Source organism: Pongo pygmaeus, chromosome 6 (genome assembly GCF_028885625.2).
Source record: "Pongo pygmaeus isolate AG05252 chromosome 6, NHGRI_mPonPyg2-v2.0_pri, whole genome shotgun sequence".
Classification (NCBI taxonomy): domain Eukaryota; kingdom Metazoa; phylum Chordata; class Mammalia; order Primates; family Hominidae; genus Pongo; species Pongo pygmaeus.
In genome coordinates, this window is record NC_072379.2 from 14,707,996 (window position 1) to 14,727,082 (window position 19,087).

General features: G+C 53.1%; 2 protein-coding genes across 2 annotated transcripts in view; one reads left to right on the forward strand and one right to left on the reverse strand.

The window, feature by feature from the left end:
• Positions 1-5,909, forward strand: NSUN5 (NOP2/Sun RNA methyltransferase 5). The gene is made up of 10 exons (XM_054493817.2): positions 1-311; positions 457-579; positions 1,251-1,425; positions 1,506-1,614; positions 4,052-4,190; positions 4,287-4,402; positions 4,761-4,939; positions 5,100-5,310; positions 5,395-5,535; positions 5,606-5,909. Exons 1-10 carry the CDS (start codon positions 219-221, stop codon positions 5,718-5,720), a joined length of 1,401 nt encoding a protein of 466 aa, XP_054349792.1. The 5' UTR covers positions 1-218; the 3' UTR covers positions 5,721-5,909.
• The window catches only part of POM121 (POM121 transmembrane nucleoporin), a 24,959-nt gene continuing 11,773 nt past the window's right edge, over positions 5,902-19,087 (reverse strand). The window contains exons 6-13 of the mRNA XM_054493816.2: positions 15,630-15,721; positions 14,903-14,976; positions 14,344-14,465; positions 13,796-13,898; positions 13,319-13,495; positions 10,777-12,471; positions 8,512-8,634; positions 5,902-8,085 (exon numbers count right to left, since the gene is read on the reverse strand). Of these exons, the coding sequence (XP_054349791.1) occupies positions 7,988-8,085; positions 8,512-8,634; positions 10,777-12,471; positions 13,319-13,495; positions 13,796-13,898; positions 14,344-14,465; positions 14,903-14,976; positions 15,630-15,721 (2,484 nt within the window). The 3' untranslated portion in view covers positions 5,902-7,987. The remainder of the gene's footprint in view (positions 8,086-8,511; positions 8,635-10,776; positions 12,472-13,318; positions 13,496-13,795; positions 13,899-14,343; positions 14,466-14,902; positions 14,977-15,629; positions 15,722-19,087) is intronic.

Below are 19,087 nucleotides of genomic sequence, written 5' to 3' on the forward strand. Positions count from 1 at the left end.
CAGACTGGCAAAAACTTAAGAACTAGAGAAGAAGTGGCGAAACGGGATTGCAGCGTCGCACTCCCTACCCCGGCAGGTGCGCGATCACAGACACGCCTTGCAGAGGGGCTTCGACCGGCACTTCCGGTCCCGGAAGGTCGTGCTTTTTGACCCCGGAAGTCCGGGCGGGCGCAGAGCCGGGTGCGTTTTGCGACAGAGCCGTAAAGGCGCGCGGGAACATGGGGCTGTATGCTGCAGCTGCAGGCGTGCTGGCCGGCGTGGAGAGCCGCCAGGGCTCTATCAAGGGGTTGGTGTACTCCAGCAACTTCCAGGTAGCGGGCCCGGGCGCAAGAAGTAGGGGTAGGGGGTGAGGAACCCGGGGTGGGGTGGAACGGGCCCGGGTGGGGTCGGGAGGTGGGGCCCGGCGAGGAGGGCCGGCGGAGCCCCCGACCCAGCTTGTCTTCCTCGGCCACACAGAACGTGAAGCAGCTGTACGCGCTGGTGTGCGAAACGCAGCGCTACTCCGCCGTGCTGGATGCCGTGATCGCCAGCGCCGGCCTCCTCCGTGCGGAGAAGAAGCTGCGGCCGCACCTGGCCAAGGTGAGGGGAGGGGAGGGACGGGGAAGTGAACCCCGACGGTCAGCGCTTTGTCATCTGGTCTCAGCTCTGCTGCCGTGCACGGCGGGACTGGAGCAAGTCGCTCATCTGAAATGAGTATGAGCCGACCTTCCCTGGTTTACGAATTGAGATGGGATGAAAATGCTTTAACTTTGAGTGTTTTGAAGGATTAAATAACCGAAGTACAAAGTGGTAGCGGCGGAGACTGTAAGGAATTCGGGCGTGGCGGCGCGCACCTGTGGTCCCAGCTACTCGGGAGGCTAAGGGGGGGAGGATCACTTGAGCCCAGGAGTTCGAAGCTGCAGTGAGCTATGATCTGGCCATTGCACTTCAGCCTGGGCGGCAGAGCTAGACCCCATTCTAAAAAGAAAACCCAAACCCACGAAAGGGTAATGTTGGCAAGAAGTTGGGTGCAGAGGTCTACTGGTGAACATCGGTGGAGAAAGGGTCTAAGGCTGGGAAGCAAGACGCCAGGTTCCGATCCTGTTCTGTAGTTAATTTCTGGTGTGATCTTGGATAAGGTATCCCACCTGTATCTGTCAGGTGATCTGTTTAGCCATTCCAGTGCCGGGGCTCCATTAGAATTAGTTCTAAGGCATTCATGCTTCATGCTTAGGGCGTTTTTGTTTTTGTCTTTGTTCCCTCATTCCCAGGTACTAGTGTATGAGTTGTTGTTGGGAAAGGGCTTTCGAGGGGGTGGGGGCCGATGGAAGGCTCTGTTGGGCCGGCACCAGGCGAGGCTCAAGGCTGAGTTGGCTCGGCTCAAGGTTCATCGGGGTGTGAGCCGGAATGAGGACCTGTTGGAAGTGGGATCCAGGCCTGGTCCAGGTGAGCTGGAAGGAGTTGGGGGGTGGGGGAGGCGGGGAACTTTGCTCCTGCCTACTCACTGCTCATTGCGTCCTATCTAGCCTCCCAGCTGCCTCGATTTGTGCGTGTGAACACTCTCAAGACCTGCTCCGATGATGTAGTTGATTATTTCAAGAGACAAGGTTTCTCCTATCAGGGTCGGGCTTCCAGGTGAGAGCTTAGAGCCCTGGCTGTCCTCATCTAGGGAGGTGTCTGGGGTACTGGGAAGAGAAGTGGCTGGATAGTTGCGATTTTGCTCTCTGGGCTTTCTTCCTACCTTTCCAGCAGTTTCTCCATCTCCAAGGTTTGTCTTCCTGCCATCCCTTAAACATCGAACTCCTAGGAGCCTCATTCTATATTCTTCTTGAGCTCTCCGTTTTTTCTCTAGCTTTAACTCCTGCCTCCCACTTGGTGATTCTCACCGCCCAGTGTAGACTTCCCTCTTGCATTCTTCCCTCCTCAGGTTCATACGAATGCACCACAGATGCTACAGTCGCTGCATTTGTCATCTTTCCTCTCAGACTTTACACCTAGTACATCCCCAGTTTAATCTAACAGATGTCACCTTCTTCCACCCGTTTGGTCAAGCCAGAAACTGAGTCATCCTAGGTGCTTCCTTCCCCTCCCTCCAATCATTTACTCCTCCACCTTGAGCATCTTTCTCAGCTCCACTCCTCTCTTTTTTTTTTTTTTTTGAGACGGAGTTTCACTCTTGTTGCCCAGGCTGGAGTGCAGTGGCACAATCTTGGCTCACTGCAACCTCCGCCTCCCAGTTTCAAGCAATTCTCTTGCCTCAGCCTCCCAAGTAGCTGGGATTACAGGCGCCCGCCACAACACCCGGCTAATTTTTTGTATTTTTAGTAGAGACAGGGTTTCACCATGTTGGCCGGGCTGGTCTTGAACTCCTGACCTCAGGTGATCCACCCGCCTCGGCCTCCCAAAGTGCTGGGATTACAGGCTTGAGCCACCACGCCCGGCCTCCTCTCTTTTTTTCAGACTGAGTCTCACTCTGTCATCCAGGCTGGAGTGCAGTGGCATGATCTTGGCTCACTGTCTCCCGGGTTCAAGCGATGCTCCTGCCTCAGCCTCCCAAGTAGCTGGGATTAGAGGCTCCCACCATCATGCCCAGCTAATTTTTGTATTTTTAGTAGAGATGAGGTTTCACCATGTTGGCCATGCTGGTCTCAAACTCCTGAACTCAGGTGATCTGCCCGCCTTGGTCTCCCAAAGTGCTCGGATTACAGGCGTGAGCCACCACATCTAGCCTCCACTCCTTTCTCTTCAGCCCCTCGGACACTTCCTAGCTTAAGCACTCATTTCTTATTGGGATGACCACAAGAACTTCCCAGACTGGTCTCTGCTTCCCGACTGTCTCACTGCAATTTCCTCCTTGAGGTTGACTGTAGGAAGCTCTAAAGCCAGATCTGATGCTGTTACTCCCCTACTAAGCCCTCTTTTTTTTTTTTTTTTTTTTTTTTGAGACAAGGGTTTTGCTCTTGTTGCCCAGGCTGGAGTGCAATGGCGCGATCTCGGCTCACTGCAACCTCTGCCTCCCGGGTTCAAGCAATTCTCCTGCCTCAGCCTCCTGAGTAGCTGGGATTGCAGCACCATGCCCGGCTAATTTTGTATTTTTAGTAGAGACGGGGTTTCTCCATGTTGGTCAGGCTGGTCTCGAGCTCCTGACTTCAGGTGATCTGCCTGCCTCGGCCTCCCAAAGTGCTGGGATTACAGGCGTGAGTCACCGCGCCTGGCCATGCTAAGCCCTTTCTTGGCTCCACTGTGCTGTCCCTCCTGCCTTCTCTCAGGTCCATCTGCCACGGTGCTGCGTGCACCAGTGTGCCAGCAACAGTGGCTGGTCCCTGCCCCATGCCTCCTCCACTGGGCTCACACCTGTCTCGTTTTGTCCTTTGGTGGCTCTGAGAAGCAGCCTCTGCCCCTCTCCCTTTCTCCCACTCTTTGTAAGATCCTCTTCCTTCTGCCCTACCATGTTGCTTGGACACCAGGGTGGAATAGCAGAGAACGACTGCTTGTGTTTAAATTCCAGCTCTGCCACTTTGATAGATTTCTGAACTGAGACATGTGACTCTCTAGGCCCATTTCTGCATGGGTCGGGGAGACTGGGCGGGACTCCTTTACTGAGTTACAGTGAATGTAGTTTTAACCTAAGCGCCTCACATGACTAACTCCTCATCCAACAAGAATGAGCTCAGCTCTCACCTCCCTGCATCCCCTCACCCCCCTGTAAAGTAACCTTTCTCCAAGGTTATGCTTCAACAGAAATAGCTAACATTTATTAATTTGTGCCAAGTATCTTGGATATATTGGCTCATTGAATCCTCACACCTACTATTTTACAGAATGTCAGTGGGGCTTGAGATTGAATCAATTGCCCAGGCTCCCACTGCTGGTAAAGAGTAGAGGGGGCTCCTGACCCATCAGTCTGGCCTGACAACCCATTCCCTCAACTGCGGATTCCCGGATTCCCTTATCACCCTGTTGATTACTCCGTAGCTGTGGTAACATTTGTTGCATGAATGAACCATTGAAATGGGGCCTGGCAGGAAGAAATTTAGGAAATGATGAATGAATGGTTCTTCTTCCCTGGCAGCCTCGACGACTTTCGAGCCCTCAAGGGGAAGCATTTTCTCCTGGACCCCTTGATGCCGGAGCTGCTGGTGTTTCCCGCCCAGACAGATCTGCATGAGCACCCACTGTACCGGGCCGGACACCTCATTCTGCAGGACAGGGTAGGCAAGAGGAATAGAAAAGGGAAGAATGTGTAGGCACGGGAAGGGCCTAGCCTGGGGTCTCTGTTTACCCGGCCTCTGTGCTCTGCCCGCCAGGCCAGCTGTCTCCCAGCCATGCTGCTGGACCCCCTGCCAGGCTCCCATGTCATCGATGCCTGTGCCGCCCCAGGCAATAAGACGAGTCACTTGGCTGCTCTTCTGAAGAACCAAGGGTGAGTGCCACAGGCAGGAGCAGGAGGAGGACATGGGGTTTGATTCTGTGCCTTTCAGTGGGTAATGAAGGCTGAAAGGATGACTTTCGCTTAACTCTTTCCTGCTGCATCAAAGCAGTTAACGGTATTTGCCCCAAGCTAAGCTTCCCCCACCGCAGGTGTGAGATGTGGATCTCTTAGCCCTTGGGACAGAGGCCCCAGGCCAGTTACCTCTGACTCTGGGCCCTTTAAATGTAGGCCGTTCCAATATTGTGTGTCCTGGCTTAACCTGCATGTTCTGGTTGTCTGTGTCAGCTGTGACAGGCCCTTAGCTGCTCCATGCGTGCTCAGCTCACCCCTGCTCTGCCCTCTGCCTTAGGAAGATCTTTGCCTTTGACCTGGATGCCAAGCGGCTAGCGTCCATGGCCACGCTGCTGGCCCGGGCTGGCGTCTCTTGCTGTGAGCTGGCTGAGGAGGACTTCCTGGCGGTCTCCCCCTCAGACCCGCGCTACCGTGAGGTCCACTACATCCTGCTGGATCCTTCCTGCAGTGGCTCGGGTGAGATGGCGAGAAAGCGTGGCCGAGGAACTCGCAGGTCCACAGCAGCTTAGACCTGGAGTCATTTGTTTTGGTCTTAGTTCTGACACTTTAATGGGCTTGGGCCCCTGGGACAAAAGTTCTCTGTGAAGCTGTGTAACTGAGACACGCTTTTCCTTAGGTATGCCGAGCAGACAGCTGGAGGAGCCTGGGGCAGGCACACCTAGCCCGGCGCGTCTGCATGCCCTGGCAGGGTTCCAGCAGCGAGCCCTGTGCCACGCGCTCACTTTCCCTTCCCTGCAGCGGCTCGTCTACTCCACGTGCTCCCTCTGCCGGGAGGAGAATGAAGATGTGGTGCGAGATGCGCTGCAGCAGAACCCCGGTGCCTTCAGGTACAGGGTGTGTGCCAGGGTTGTGGGTGGAGGGGACGGGGTGAGCTGCTCTCTTACCCAGCATTGGGGCTGTTTCTCTTGCAGGCTAGCTCCCGCCCTGCCTGCCTGGCCCCACCGAGGCCTGAGCACGTTCCCGGGTGCCGAGCACTGCCTCCGGGCTTCTCCCGAGACCACGCTCAGCGGTGGCTTCTTCGTTGCTGTAATTGAACGGGTCGAGGTGCCGAGGTGAGTAAGTGGGGGTGTGCTTGGGAGGCGCAGGATGGCACCAGCACATCTAACATCTACACTTCTCTAGCTCAGCCTCACAGGCCAAAGCATCAGCACCAGAATGCACACCCAGCCCAGCCCCAAAGAGAAAGAAGAGACAGCAAAAAGCCGCAGCTGGTGCTTGCACACCGCCTTGCACATAGCAGAGGCTCTGGGCTGACTCCTTCCTGGTGGGAAAGGAAGACACCCGTCCTTTCCGTGGAGGACCCTGGGCCCTCACCGCAGGCAGCAGTTTGGGTTTTGAAAGGTTATTGGGTCCCTTCCTCGGGCTATGTTCTTGCTGGTAAGCAAAGTGTTGCCTGCAGAAATAAAATGCAGAACATATTCTATGATAGATCACAGTTTTTTATTCTTAATGTCACAAGCAGGAGAAAAATCTCACATTCATACTAAAAATTCCAACTAGACTCAACAGGAATGAAGTCTCTATTTGTAATGGAAAGTCCCAGCCTCCCGCTGCCGTCCAGTGTGTATACTGTACACATCTACACTCACACTCACTCAGGGTTCCCGGACTGGCTGTCCTGCCTGCGGAACTGAGGTAAACTAGCTCAGGTACTGACACTAGGAGGGTCTACCTTACGTAAGGTACAGGTAGAAGCTTGATTGCTAGGCCCAGGCCCAGGCCCACCCCGACCCTCCAATCCTAACAGGTATTTAGGCTTGAGGTTCACTCCTTCCTCAGCTGCACACGCAGCCGGGTATTAACGAGGATCAGAGCTGTTCTGAGGGGTGGGAAGGAGCAGCCCCTCCACCAAACACCCTCAGTCACATCGGGGAGGGGGCACTGGTTACATTTACATCACATTATTTATAAAATAAGAATTACATTTCATATAACGTGGCCAGAAGGAGCTCTAGTCCCCCAGGAAAGCTGCCGGGGACAGCATTTGAGCTTCCTCTTTGTACAGGCATAACTTAACTATACCACTAATTCCTAGTTAATAGCATTTATACTTAACCACCTCAATGAACCAAGCTTGAAGGAATTTAAAAGGCAATTTAGCTTAAATACAAAAATAAATTTTTGTTAAAAAACGTTTAAATATTTTTTTCTTTTAATTTAGACACACGCATTCATACTTCTCCCAAAGAGGTTGGGCGTGGCAGCAAGGCGCTTGGGCCTGGGGTATGTGGTTTCAGAAGGACAGAAGGAAAGGATGGGCTGCAGAGGGCCCTGTTTGGGAAAAATAGGATTTTAAAAATATGGTTCATTAATTTAGATTTTCTAACATCTACTCTGGGTGATGTAGCCTCCAGTGAGGTCAGTTAAGTGGGACAGAAACAGCAGAGGGAAGAGGTCTTTGCTTCCCCCGGGACCCATTCTCCCGGGCTGCCAGCCCTTGAAGTCAGAACACCATTGGAAAATTCAGGAGTCGGCACTTGTAGCCGTCAAGTGGTGCTACTTTCCACATTCAATTAGCGAGGCCCCAGAAAACTTGAAACAGGAAGTCCGGCACTACCAACATGCCGCCACTCATACAACTCAATTCTTCCTCCAAACTCGATTCAAAGAGCAACACACAGAGCGTCAGACAAAGGAACACAGGACAAGGCTTGAAACATACAATCCTGGAGAGGCAGACGAGGGCCCAATGGGGCCAAAGGATAGCTGGGCGAGGAGGCAGCTGAAGCAGCGGTGGGCATCCTGCCTGCTCCAAGAGCTTCTCCCTCCTGGAGCGAGGTATCTCACCCCTGGCTCTGCCAGGCTAACAGTCTTGAGCCACCAAGCTTTGAGGGGCCAAACTGGCAGAGGGTTGGAGACGAAACATTGATTCAGACTTGGCAGGAAAAAAATGGCAGGAGCAGCACTCACTGGGGTCTCCAAGGCAAAGCTAGATTCAAGGGCATTTAAAAAGGAAGGAATCCTGCAAGGAACCGGTGAGGAACACAGCAGCAAGAAATGGGGAAACAGAGTCCCCAGAAGGGACCAGAGGAGAGAACCACCTCTCACAGCTAAGCCAAGCAAGATAAAGCTTTAGGGATAACCCATTTCCCAAATCCCATCAGGTGCACACCAGCGATCCAGGCGGGCTGGACCCTGCACCCTCCAGCGACAACGGCTCTCGGGGAAAGGCGGAAGGGGCGCCTGCCTAAGGCTGTGCTAAGCGGGAGTCAGGGCAGCGGACACTATGTACAGGTGTTTCCTTAGTTCTCCAGCCTCCCCAGTGGAACTGTTCAAGTAGAGGTCCCGGGCTTTGGCCCTCCGCATCCTGCTTCCCCATCCCTGAGGCTTGTGCTTCCTCCAGGAGAAGGGAAAGGGCCCCAGGGCTGCCACTACCCCCTGGCGGCTGAAGCCAGAGATCCGGGGTAGGTTTGCTTTACGCAACTGGAAGGGTCCAAGGCTCTTCCTAGCAGGTGCCAAGGTCCAGATTTAGGGAAGGGGTGGAGCAGGGACAGGGGACAAAGGCTATTTTTTGCGGGTGTGCTGCCTTCGGGCCTGCAGTCGCTGTCGAGCCCCTGGGGTCTTGGATCCCGCACCAATGGAAAATGAAGGGGCCGCCGATCCTGGAAAGATTCAACAAGACCTCATCAGGGCAGCTGCTACCTGAGACTGGCTCTGGGTGCCCGAATCTCTGGAAGGCCAGGCCAGTAACAAAACACAGGGTGCCTCAATAGGGCTTTCCCCGCTGCGTCAGAAACACTGTACGGGAGGAGCCTCCTGAAATGCAAACTCCCAGGGAGTCTCAGAGCGAGGCCCACGAATCCATTTTTACCTGGCTTCCCATGGGAGGCAAACTTCCACCCCGGGCAGCTCCTCTCTGATCTCTGCCATCCACCTCCCATCCCTGGGCTGTGCTGGACTCCTAACCCGAAATGTCTTTCCTGTGCTGAACCTGATCTTCACGGGGCCTCAGAGGGCCAGGAGCCTGCCACCCTGCCCAACCCCACCTCAGACAGACGAGCAGGGCCACAGGGCGGCTTGCCGCTTACCGAACGGTCCAACGCCAACGAAGCCTTGGGCGGGTGCTGAGGATGCCCCAAAGGAGAGGCTGCTGCCCGATGTGCCCACTCCAGGCGCAGGGGTGTTCTGACCAAAGGTAGGGGTGGCGGTGCCTGGAATGAAGAGAGCAGAGAGCTGGCCAGTGAGCAGAGAGCGGAGGCAGGCGAGGAGCCGGGCAGGAGCCTGTGCTCCGCAAGGCACTTCCCACAGGACCCTCAGCCCCACTCCTGCTTCTGGGGCACTCCTCCATCAGCAGCTGAGCCGGACAACCAAGTCTTCATGCCTGGTGCCCCAGCTCAACCTGCTTCTCCCACCTGCTAATGGCCACGCCATGCCAGAGAAAAAAAGCCCCCCTGCCCCGCAGCCACCTTGTGGGCCTCCTGACCATCGCTGCAGAGGGGAGTACTCTGGGGCCCCCGCCTTCTAGCGTACCCGGGTTGGCTACCTCCTCTGTTCAGGCCTTTTCCCCCTAGCCACTGTCTCCTCCCCTCTGAAGCCTGGTTTGTCCACCCCTCATCTTTTGTGATGCCCCATGGTACCTTCCCTTCCCCGGCCTTGCCCTGACTGGCTCTGGCTGCCTGCCCGATGCCCTCTCTGGCAGCCCCTCTGCAGGGAAGGCTGCTCTCAGGGCTTGGCCCCCGGCCCGGGCAAGGGGAGGCTCCCTGTGCTCCCACGCTGCTTCCACACTGTTTCTCTTCCTTCCCTAAATACCGTAAAACTCAAGTTCAGATCACTTTAATCTGCCATGTCCTCATGTCACCTGTCAACTGCCAGCTCACTCCCTGATTCACAGAGGACCCCTGGCTCACTGGCTTCCTCCCCATCACCACTCATGGTGACTTCGCCCTGTGGGGCTGACTGATGGTCCTCTCAGCCCCTCGACCCTGCCACCCCCATGACCTCCTCTCCCCGACCCCTGCCACCACTCCTGCATCCACACTGTCACCACAACTGCTCCGGCTCCCCAATCTCCTGCAGGCACCACCCCTCCTGCAGCTGACTTTACCCGCTCTCCACTCCTGCAGCCACACTGTCACCACAACTGCTCCGGCTCCCCAATCTCCTGCAGGCACCACCCCTCCTGCAGCTGACTTTACCCGCTCTCCACTCCTGCACCCCCTGAGCTGCATCGGGGCACTGACCTGCTGCCCCTCCTGCTGTGCTTGCTGGGGTCTCCATGGCCGGGTGGCACCAGCTGTCCACTGACCTTAGGTCTACACCCACAGTGTCGCTGGGAAACGCATGCCATGCAAACTGGCCTCACTTTAACTTCACAATCACAATTTGCCAGCCCACAAACTGCCTGGAAACTGATTACACTTTTTAGTATGATGTTCCTTTCCCCCACTGTCGAAAATGACTATTTCAAAAGACCCCTTTTTTATACACTTTATCCCGACTCTCTCTCCCAGATTTTCTTCCTACTTCACGAAGAAAACAGAAGCCATGGGATCTACGTTCATCTTCCACACGGGAGGAACCGTCACTGCATCCTTCTGCCTGATTCTGCAATGGTTTTCCTGAACACTTAAGACCCAAACACCCAACCCTGGCCACAAACAATCCTCGCCTCTTGGCGTCCTTCCACACCACTGCTTCAGCTCCTGCCCTCCTGCTATGCTTGTCTTTGTTCTGCTCTTCAATGTACCAAACACGTTTCTGCCTCTGGGCCTTTGCATGCGCCATCCTGGGCCTGAAAGGCATGTCCACTTGTGCTGTACCCACCCCCACCCCACCCCTATACTCAGCTTACGTTTGTTTTTTTGAGACAGAGTCTTGCTCTGTCACCCAGGCCGGAGTACAGTGGCATGATCTTGGCTCACTGCAACCTCCACCTCCTGGGTTGAAACATTCTTGTGCCTCAGCCTCCCGAGTAGCTGGGATTACAGGTGGGTACCACCACACCCGGCTAATTTTTTGGTATTTTTAGTAGAGACAGGGTTTCCCCAAGTTGCCCAGGCTGGTCTTGAACTCCTGGCCTCAAGTGATCCACACTCCTTGGCCTCCCAAAATATTGGGATTACAAGCGTGAGCCACTATGCCCAACCTTCAGCTTACAATTGTTAATTACTCAGAAGGCCTTCTTTGACCAGTTAAATCCACAATGGCTCCTCCAGTCATTACTACATTAGCACAACATGTATCGTGCCCTGGCATTTCACTGAGTTCTACATTCAGTGCCTGTCTCTTCACTGCCACAGCATAAGCTCCCTGAGAACTCCGGCCCGGCAGCCCAAGTCCACGCCCCTCCTTACCTCCAAACACAGGTTTGCTCTCAGGCGTGCTGCCCATGTTGAAGGCAAACGGTGTGCTCTGGCCGGTGGTGCCCAGGGCGTTCTGACCTAAGCCTCCCGTGAAGGGGATGGAGGTGGCTGTGCTCCCACTTTGTCCTGCTCCAAAGCTGAACGCTCCGGTGATGGTGCTGGAGCCTGGGGTGGCCACATTGATCCCAAAGCTCCCGCTACCAGCGGGGGCTGCCGAACCCCCAAACGTGAAGGGTGATGGTGTTGTGCTGCCGAACACCGAGCTGCTGCTCCCGCTGCTGGCGGTCTGGGTGGTGGCTCCAAAGCCGGAGCTGGTGGCTGCACCAAAGGAGAAGACAGCAGTGGAGCCGCCAAAGGCAGGCTGTGAGCTGGCGGAAGTGCCGAAGGCCAAAGCCGTGGCTTTCAACCCAAACGCCGAGTGCGTGGCACCGCCAAAGGTAGGCTGGATGGGCGTAGGCACGTGCGCAGGCACGATCTTGATCGTGGACGCAGGTGCAGGTGTGGGTGCAGCAGCCGGGGCCGGGGCTGCAGAGTTTCCAAAAGTGAAAGAGCTGCCAAAGCTGGGGGCAAGGGCTGGCTTGGCGGCCCCCGGTGGCTGCCCCTCAGCGTCCCCAAATGTGGGCTGGGGGTTGGCTCCCGGATATGATGGGAGCGGGGACTTGGCACTTGAGCCAAAGGGAATGTTGAACGTGGGGGTGCTCGTGTTACTGAACGTCAGAGTGGCCTGGCTGCTGGTGGCCGGGGCGGAGGTGGTGAGGCTGCTGCCAAAACCGCTAAAGCCGGCAGCGCTGCTGCTGGTGGCCGTTGGCACGGCAGTGGGCAGGGACTGGCTGAAGGTGGTGACTGTGGTGGTAGTGGGCAGGGCAGGAGGTTTGCCAAACTGGAATATGGAGCCCATGGCCGGGGTGAAGCTGGCAGCAGAGGCCTGGGGCACCCCGAAGAGGAAAGACTGTGAGGCGGCAGTGGCGGTGCTGGTCGTGGTGCTCACACTGCTGCTGCTCACACTGTTTATGCCAAAGCCAAATGCAGGCTTCGAAGCAGAGTCTGTGGATGGACTGGCGGAGGTGACGGGAGCCACAGCAGAGGTGGCGGTGGCCAGGCCAGTGAAGAGCGGGGCAGTTGTGGTGGGAGCAGTGGCGGGAGTAGTTGTCTGCTTGAAGAAGGGAGCAGGCAAGGGCACAGACGCAGGTGACCCCATGCTGCTAAAGACAGGCTGGAAGGTCGGGGCTGTGGTGCTGGTGGTCGTGGGGAGGGAGGAGCTGGAGGGCGCTGTGGCTGTGACTGAAGGGCCAGGCGGTGTGCGGCCTTCCTTCTCACTCTTGGGTGGGGCCGTGAAAATGGGCTTGAACATGGGAGATGCTGAAGATGCAGCAGGGGCGGCAGGGCTGGAAGGTGAGGTGTTGTGTGTTCCAAACAGGAAGCTTTGCTTGGGGGCGGGGAACGGGGCAGATGTGGCTTGGGGTTTGGTAGCCGTCTCTGCCTGAAGGGTTGGAGGTGCCTTGGTGTCAGTGGCTGGTACCGTGGATGGAGCAGGGATCAGCCCCAGCAAAGTGGTCGGGGGTTTGGAGTCTAAGGAGGGGCTGGGGAGCAGCCCTGGAGGCCCTGACTGTGATAAACCCAGCGGGGGCAGGAGGCCGGGTGTCTTTGGAGGCGAGGGGGCCTCAGTGGTTGCTGCTCCAGCAGATTCTGGAAGAAGAATAGAAAATGTGAAGTTGGAATAAACACTTCAAAGATGATGGTATTCAGTATTTCAGTGTCCTCCCCACGCCTACCACAGAGCCTGGGATCCAAGAGTCAGTCAATAAACTCAGCTAAGTCTACACTACAGGCCTGTACAGTAAATCAAGGAAGTGTTCATTATTTCTACCTCACAGATCATCAGACAGAAGGGGATAAAATGGGGCCTAAATGGGGGCCTAATGTGTAGAGACTAAGACAGTCCAATTGTCTGAACTCTGAAGTTCACATATGAATCTAGATACACTTTATTTGCCTACTAAGCTCACCTGCCAGGTGCTAAGAGCACGCAACTATGAATGGGGAAGTCTCTGCCCTTGAGCACGGAGGGTGAGTACGAACCCCAGGTTACCGTCTGATAAAGAGGTGTGTGCGCGCAGTGCCATGAAGGCCTGGGCCGGGAACACCAGCAGCCCTCGAAGTGCTGGAGGGAAAGGAAGCAGGACTGTTCTGGACCGGTGGTTCTGATAGGCAAGGATATCCTGACCACACCACCACATTCACACTTCAGAGGTGCTGCACCGGGAAGATCATTCTCATCTCACAGATGAGGAAGGCGAGGCTCAGGGCAGCTACGAGCCAGGCTTCAGATCCTGAGTGTCGCAGCACCCCTTCTCTAACACTTCCTGATGCAGGCTCCGGCGCTGTTAAACGTGGGCCCGCTCCGGCATGCTGAGCCAGGGTGCATTCGGCCTGCAGAGCAATCTCCAGCGACTGACAGGCACGACGCCCTTATTCCAACCCAAGCAGGGGATGCTGCTCAGAAGGCTGGATCCACGGCCCCACTCCAGCTCACCTGGGCAGGGCGGCAGGCTCGGGGGACTCTGCATCTTCTTCAAGCTCTCTAACAGTGGGTTGGTGCTTGGGGCCAGGAGGGAGGTGGGTGGGGAGGCAGTTGCAGCAGGAGGCAGGGTAAAGGTAAACGAAGGCTGAGTGGTAGGTGGGGTCTCAGTGACAGAGTTCGAGGCAGCATCTAAGAAACAAAGAAAGGTGAAGCAGTCCTGGCTTGTCTGGGACTTCTTTCCAGATGCCTGTCGGAGAGCAGGGTCTCAGCACAGCTCATGGAGGAATGCCTGCCCTCAATTGCAGTGGTCCCTGCTGTCCAGTTCCCGTGAAGACCAACATGGATATCTCAGGTGAGAAAGACCACAAGAAAACATGGAACCCTACTTGGGATTTTCCCAGAGAAACCCATTTTTTCAAACACCAGAATAAAACCAAAGAAAAGAGACACCTGAAACCTCTCGAGTGTGCAACGATCTGTGCTCCTTACCACTCTTGTCCTCCAAGGCCTGGTTGAACCACTGTAACGAAGCCTTCTTCTCTAAGTCTAGGTCCTCGGCAGTGATCGAATAGCCAAGCTGGGGAGGTGGAGGCTACCAAAGAGAAAAAGAAGAAGTCAGGCTAATCAGAAAAAACGGGAAGGCTGGGCACGGTGGCTCACGCCTGTAATCTCAGCACTTTGGGAGGCCAAGCCAGCTGGATCACTTGAGGTCAGGAGTTTGAGGCTGGCCTGGCCAACATGGTGAAACCCCATCTCTACTAAAAATACAAAAAATTAGCCAGGCGTGGTAGTGAGCGCCTGTAATCCCAGCTACTTGGGAGGCTGAGGCAGGAGAATTGCTTGAACCCAGGAGGCAGAGGTTACGGTGAGCCAAAATCGAGCCACTGCACTCCAACCTGGGTGACAGAGGGATGTTATCTCAAAAAAACAAAAACAAAAATAAATTAGAAAAAAAACAGAAGAAACTTGTCCTTAGCGTTCCTAAGACTTAGGAGAGCTAAGCCGGGGAGGGCAGGAGTAGATGGACAAGACCATACCAAGGTCAGCTGTTCCCCTCGCCGAGAAGGCAGCAGCTGAACTTTCCGCTTACGCTGCCCAGAGCTGCCAGGTGTAGACTGAGAATTCGAGTTTTGTTTCTTCCTTGGGGTTGTATCTGCAACTAAAGAAAGAAATCAAGACTTGTTTGCTTCCTTCCCTCTACCAGAAATGGATGGTTGTGTCTACCCACTTTGCATTTCACACTGAGTTTTCAATGGGTATCTCTGAAAAGATTCAATCTTCTATGGTTTGGTTGCTTGGATGGTGTTTCCAAGATTAAGGCGTGCACACAAACCGCTTACTGTGCAGTAATTACTGGGATCACCCACAGGTGACTCAAACGGAGCTTACCTCTATCCAAGCGTTAGCCCCTGTCTGTAGCCTTTCTCCCTCATCAGACTATAAACTTCTGAAGGACAGGAAATCTCTCTCTTTGTATCTAACATGCCTTAGACATAGCAATGCTCAAGACCTTTTTTCAATAGGTATTAATCTCTACATTCTCCACAAACACTTCCACCACCAACAGCAGCCCCTCCTCCTGGCTCAGCAACCTACCCTTTTCTCCCTGGGACTCCTTGTCTGTCGCCAATGGAGTTGAAGAACTGGAATGATGACACAGCTCCTCTTCTCTGTCGGGAGAAAAGGAACAATTTAGTCTAGAAAGACTTCTTGGCTGAAGTATGAAATAATTTCTCACACCCTCCTAACTACCAAGTGGCCAACATCTAAAACAACCATCATTGAAGATCTCAGCATGCCAGGATGAAAAAAGTCAGAAGGAAATTCCAACAGCATGAAGGGAGGCTGCTCACAGAGGCCATGGAGACAGCTTTTGTCTTAAAACAAGCACAAAACAATCATCTTCAAACCTTACTTACAACCTACCAAGTCCCTGGGAGTTCTAGACACAGATGTGATCCCTGAGGGAGTGGCATTCCAGCCAACTGCAAGCACCCAGGAGGTCAGCTCGAGTCAAGAACCTGAAGGCGACTGCCCGCTGACTTGACTCTCTCTGCTCTCCACTCTGCATGGCCTCTGTGCTTGCACCCGATCCCTCATGCTGGAGTGGGAGGCGACAGCCAGAGGCCACTGGAGTCAGTATCCAAGACTTTAGGGATGACAGCACTTCGGGTGGGTGCTGCATTGTCCCTCTCAGAGACTTAGTTTCTTTGATTCTCCAAGTCACAGCAGCACAAAGCCTAAGAGCCAGGTTCGTTTCCCACCTTTCCTCACCCCCATCTGTCCACGCAGCAAATGAAAACTGCAGCAGAATGCCAAGTACCTTATTTTCTTTGCTGGCCTCTCTGGTGTCTGGGAGCGGGAGGAGGCTGGGCTAGAGAAGGGTGATGAACTGGGGCCACTTCTCTTCCAGAGCTAAAAATCAAGAGGGACATGACTGAGCCTGCTGATAACTTAGCATCTGACCCTCAACATGACAAAGTCTCTTTTCAAGTGACTAAAAAAACATTTTTTATGGTTAAATGGTTAGTCATGCCTGTAATCCCAGCATGCTGGGAGGCCAAGGTGGGAGGATCGCTTGAGCCCAGGAGTTTGAGACCAGCCTGGGTAACATAGCGAGACCCCCGTCTCTACAAAAAAACTGAAAAATCAGTTGGGTGTGGTGGTTTGCATCTGTGGTCCCAACTACTCAGGATGCTGCAGTGAGCTGAGATTGCCCCACTGCACTCCAGCCTGGGTGACAGAGTGAGACCCTGTCTCAAAAAAAAAAAAAAGAAAAGAAAATGAAAAAAATTTGTTTGTGAAGAAAGACCCCTGAAAAGAAAGTCAACTGCCAGTATTAATTATTAAGGCAAAAAAAGTAAAGTCTATGAAATTAATGGAATGTGAATAAAGGTAGAAGGGATGGATGCATTTTTTGCATATATTAAGTGGAACGTTAGCCTCAGCAATGAAGAGCCAGGACACATTCAGACCTGTGCTAGACTGTCTACGGAAAGGATAGAAGTAAATTAAAGAAGATAACCCAGTAAACTAATTTAGTCTTGCTTCTATTAAATTTTCGATTTTAATTTACTAACTTCATTTTAAAAATATGCTGTTGTAACGTTTATGACTTTTGCAACAACGATGGCATTTATCATCATGTGATGATTATCCATACATCTGCCTCTTCCACCAGGCAAGTTCTTGACAGCAAAGATGGTGTTTTCATCTCTGCTTCCTCCACAGACCAGCAGCAAAGTAGCTGGCACAGAGCAGACGCTGCAAATAGTCTCGTAAGTGCTGAGCCTAATTACAAAGCCACTAAACTGTCACCTCAGACCATCTTTCCTACTTGAAAAGCTGCTAGTGATTTCTTACCCAGTACCAGCTCCATCATATAAGTACAAACAGGAAGGCAACAATGCTTAATAAGAGTTCAAAAAGGGAAAAGAGGAAGCTTCAGACAAGTGGTAAGCAGCAGAACAGTTCAGTGAGGCCACCATCAGGAAGCCGGGCCCAGGAGGAGCTTGAGAAAACTGCTCACGGCAATAACAGTTGAAGTTACGCTCAAACAGCAAGCAAGGCCAGAGCACAATGGTTTAAAAAACATGGGATTACAGGGATATAAAAGAGCAGAATACAAAAATTCATCAAAGGGATCCAAGGATTGAATATATAAGCGGCATTTTCAATCACTTCAGATCCCTGACACTACCTCGCTGGTTCTCACACGACTGCTCAGTCACCTGTGGAACTTTTTTTTTTGAGACAGAGTCTTGCTCTGTCACCAGGCTGGAGTGCAGTGGCGCGATCTCAGCTCACTGCAACCTCCACCTCCCTGGTTCAAGCGATTCTCCTGCCTCAGCCTCCCGAGTAGCTGGGACTACAGGAACATGCCACCACACCCGGCTAATTTTTGTATTTTTAGTAGAGACGGGGTTTCACCATGTTGGCCAGGATGGTCTTGATCTCTTGACCTCGTGATCTGCCTGCCTTGGCCTCCAAAAGCGCTGGGATTACAGGCATGAGCCACAACGCCTAGCCACCTGTGGAACTTTAAAAGCACATAGATGGCCGAGTGCGGTGGCTCACACCTGTAATCCTAGCACTTTGGGAGACTGAGGCAGGAGAACTGCTTGAGCCCAGGTGTTTCGGACCAGCCTGGGCAACATAGCAAGACCTTATCTGTAGTTAAAGTAATAAAATTAAAACAAAAAACCCATAAACCTTGCATTTTTGTTCACAGTGTGCTCCAGACACTGAGGGATACACATCACTGAGCAAGCAAGGGTCAGAAATGCCAAAGGGGCCGGACGAGGTGGCTCACGCCTGTAATCCCAGCACTTCGGGAGGCTGAGGCAGGAGGATCACCTGAGGTCAGGAGTTCGAGACCAGCATGGCCAACATGATGAAACCTCATCTCTTCTAGAAATACAAAAATCAGCTGGGCACGGTGGGCTGACGCCTGTAATCCCACCACTTTGGGAGGCCAAGGTGGGCTGATCACAAGGTCAGGAGATTGAGACCATCCTGGCTAACATGGTGAAACCCCATCTCCACTAAAAATACAAAAAATTAGCCGGGTGTGGTGGCAGGTGCCTGTAGTCCCAGCTACTTGGGAGGCTGAGGCAGGAGAATGGCTGGGAGACAGAGCGAGACTCCGTCTCAAAAAAAAAAAAAAAAAAAAGGAATACAAAAATTAGCCAGGTGTGGTGGTGCATGCCTGTAATCCCAACACTTTGGGAGGCCAAGGTGGGAGGATCACTTGAGCCCAAGAGTTTTGAGACCAGCCTAGGTAACATAGTGAAGTCTCATCTCTACCAAGAAAAAAAAAGAAAAGAAAAAAAAGAAATGCCAAAGGAGACTGTAATGATTAGCTAGGATTGGAAGACAACTGGACAACTGGTTTAACGATTAGGGGAAAAAAGTATTACTCCTCTACTTCATTGACTGTACATACACACTCATTTCAGATCTAACAAGACAAGGATGTTTATTATCATGTCTATTCAACTTAAAGTCCTAGCAAGTGCAGTAAGACATAAACAGAATAAGATTGCAGAGGAAAGGAAAAACTCATTATCATAGACATGAGTGTATGTACTAAAATCCTAAAGAACATACAGATTTAGCAAACTTTCTGAATACAAAATCAGTTGTATTTCTACACACCAGCACAGTCAATCACATTTTGAAGGCACTATTTAGAATAGCATATACCTAGGGCCAGGCGCCGTGGCTCACGCCTATAATCCCAGCACTCTGGGAGGCAGAGGCAGGTGGATCACCTGAGGTCAGGAGTTTGAGATCAGCCTGGCCAACAAGGTGAAACCCTGTCTCTACTAAAACTACAAAAATTAGCCAGGTGTGGTGGCACATGCCTGTAATCTCAGCTACTCAGAAGTCTGAGGCTAGAGAATCACTTGAACCCAGCAGGTGGAGGCTGCAGTGAGTTGAGATTGTAAATCTAATAAAAGAGAAGTAAAACCTGTACAGAGAAGAATTAGAGATGATGTAAATAAATGAAGGAGGCGGGACATGGTGGCTCATGCCTACAATCCCAGCACTCAGGGAGGTCAAGGTGGGAAGATTGCTTGAGCTCAGGAGTTTGACACCAGCCTAGGCGACATAGTAAGACTGTATTATAAGTTTTTAAAAATTAGCTAGGTGTGGTGATGCATGCCTGTGGTCCCAGCTACTCAAGAGGCTGAGGCAGGAGGATCGCTTGAGCCTGGGAGTTCAAGGCAGTAGTGAGCTATGATCATGTCACTGCATTCCAGCCTGGGCCACAGAGCA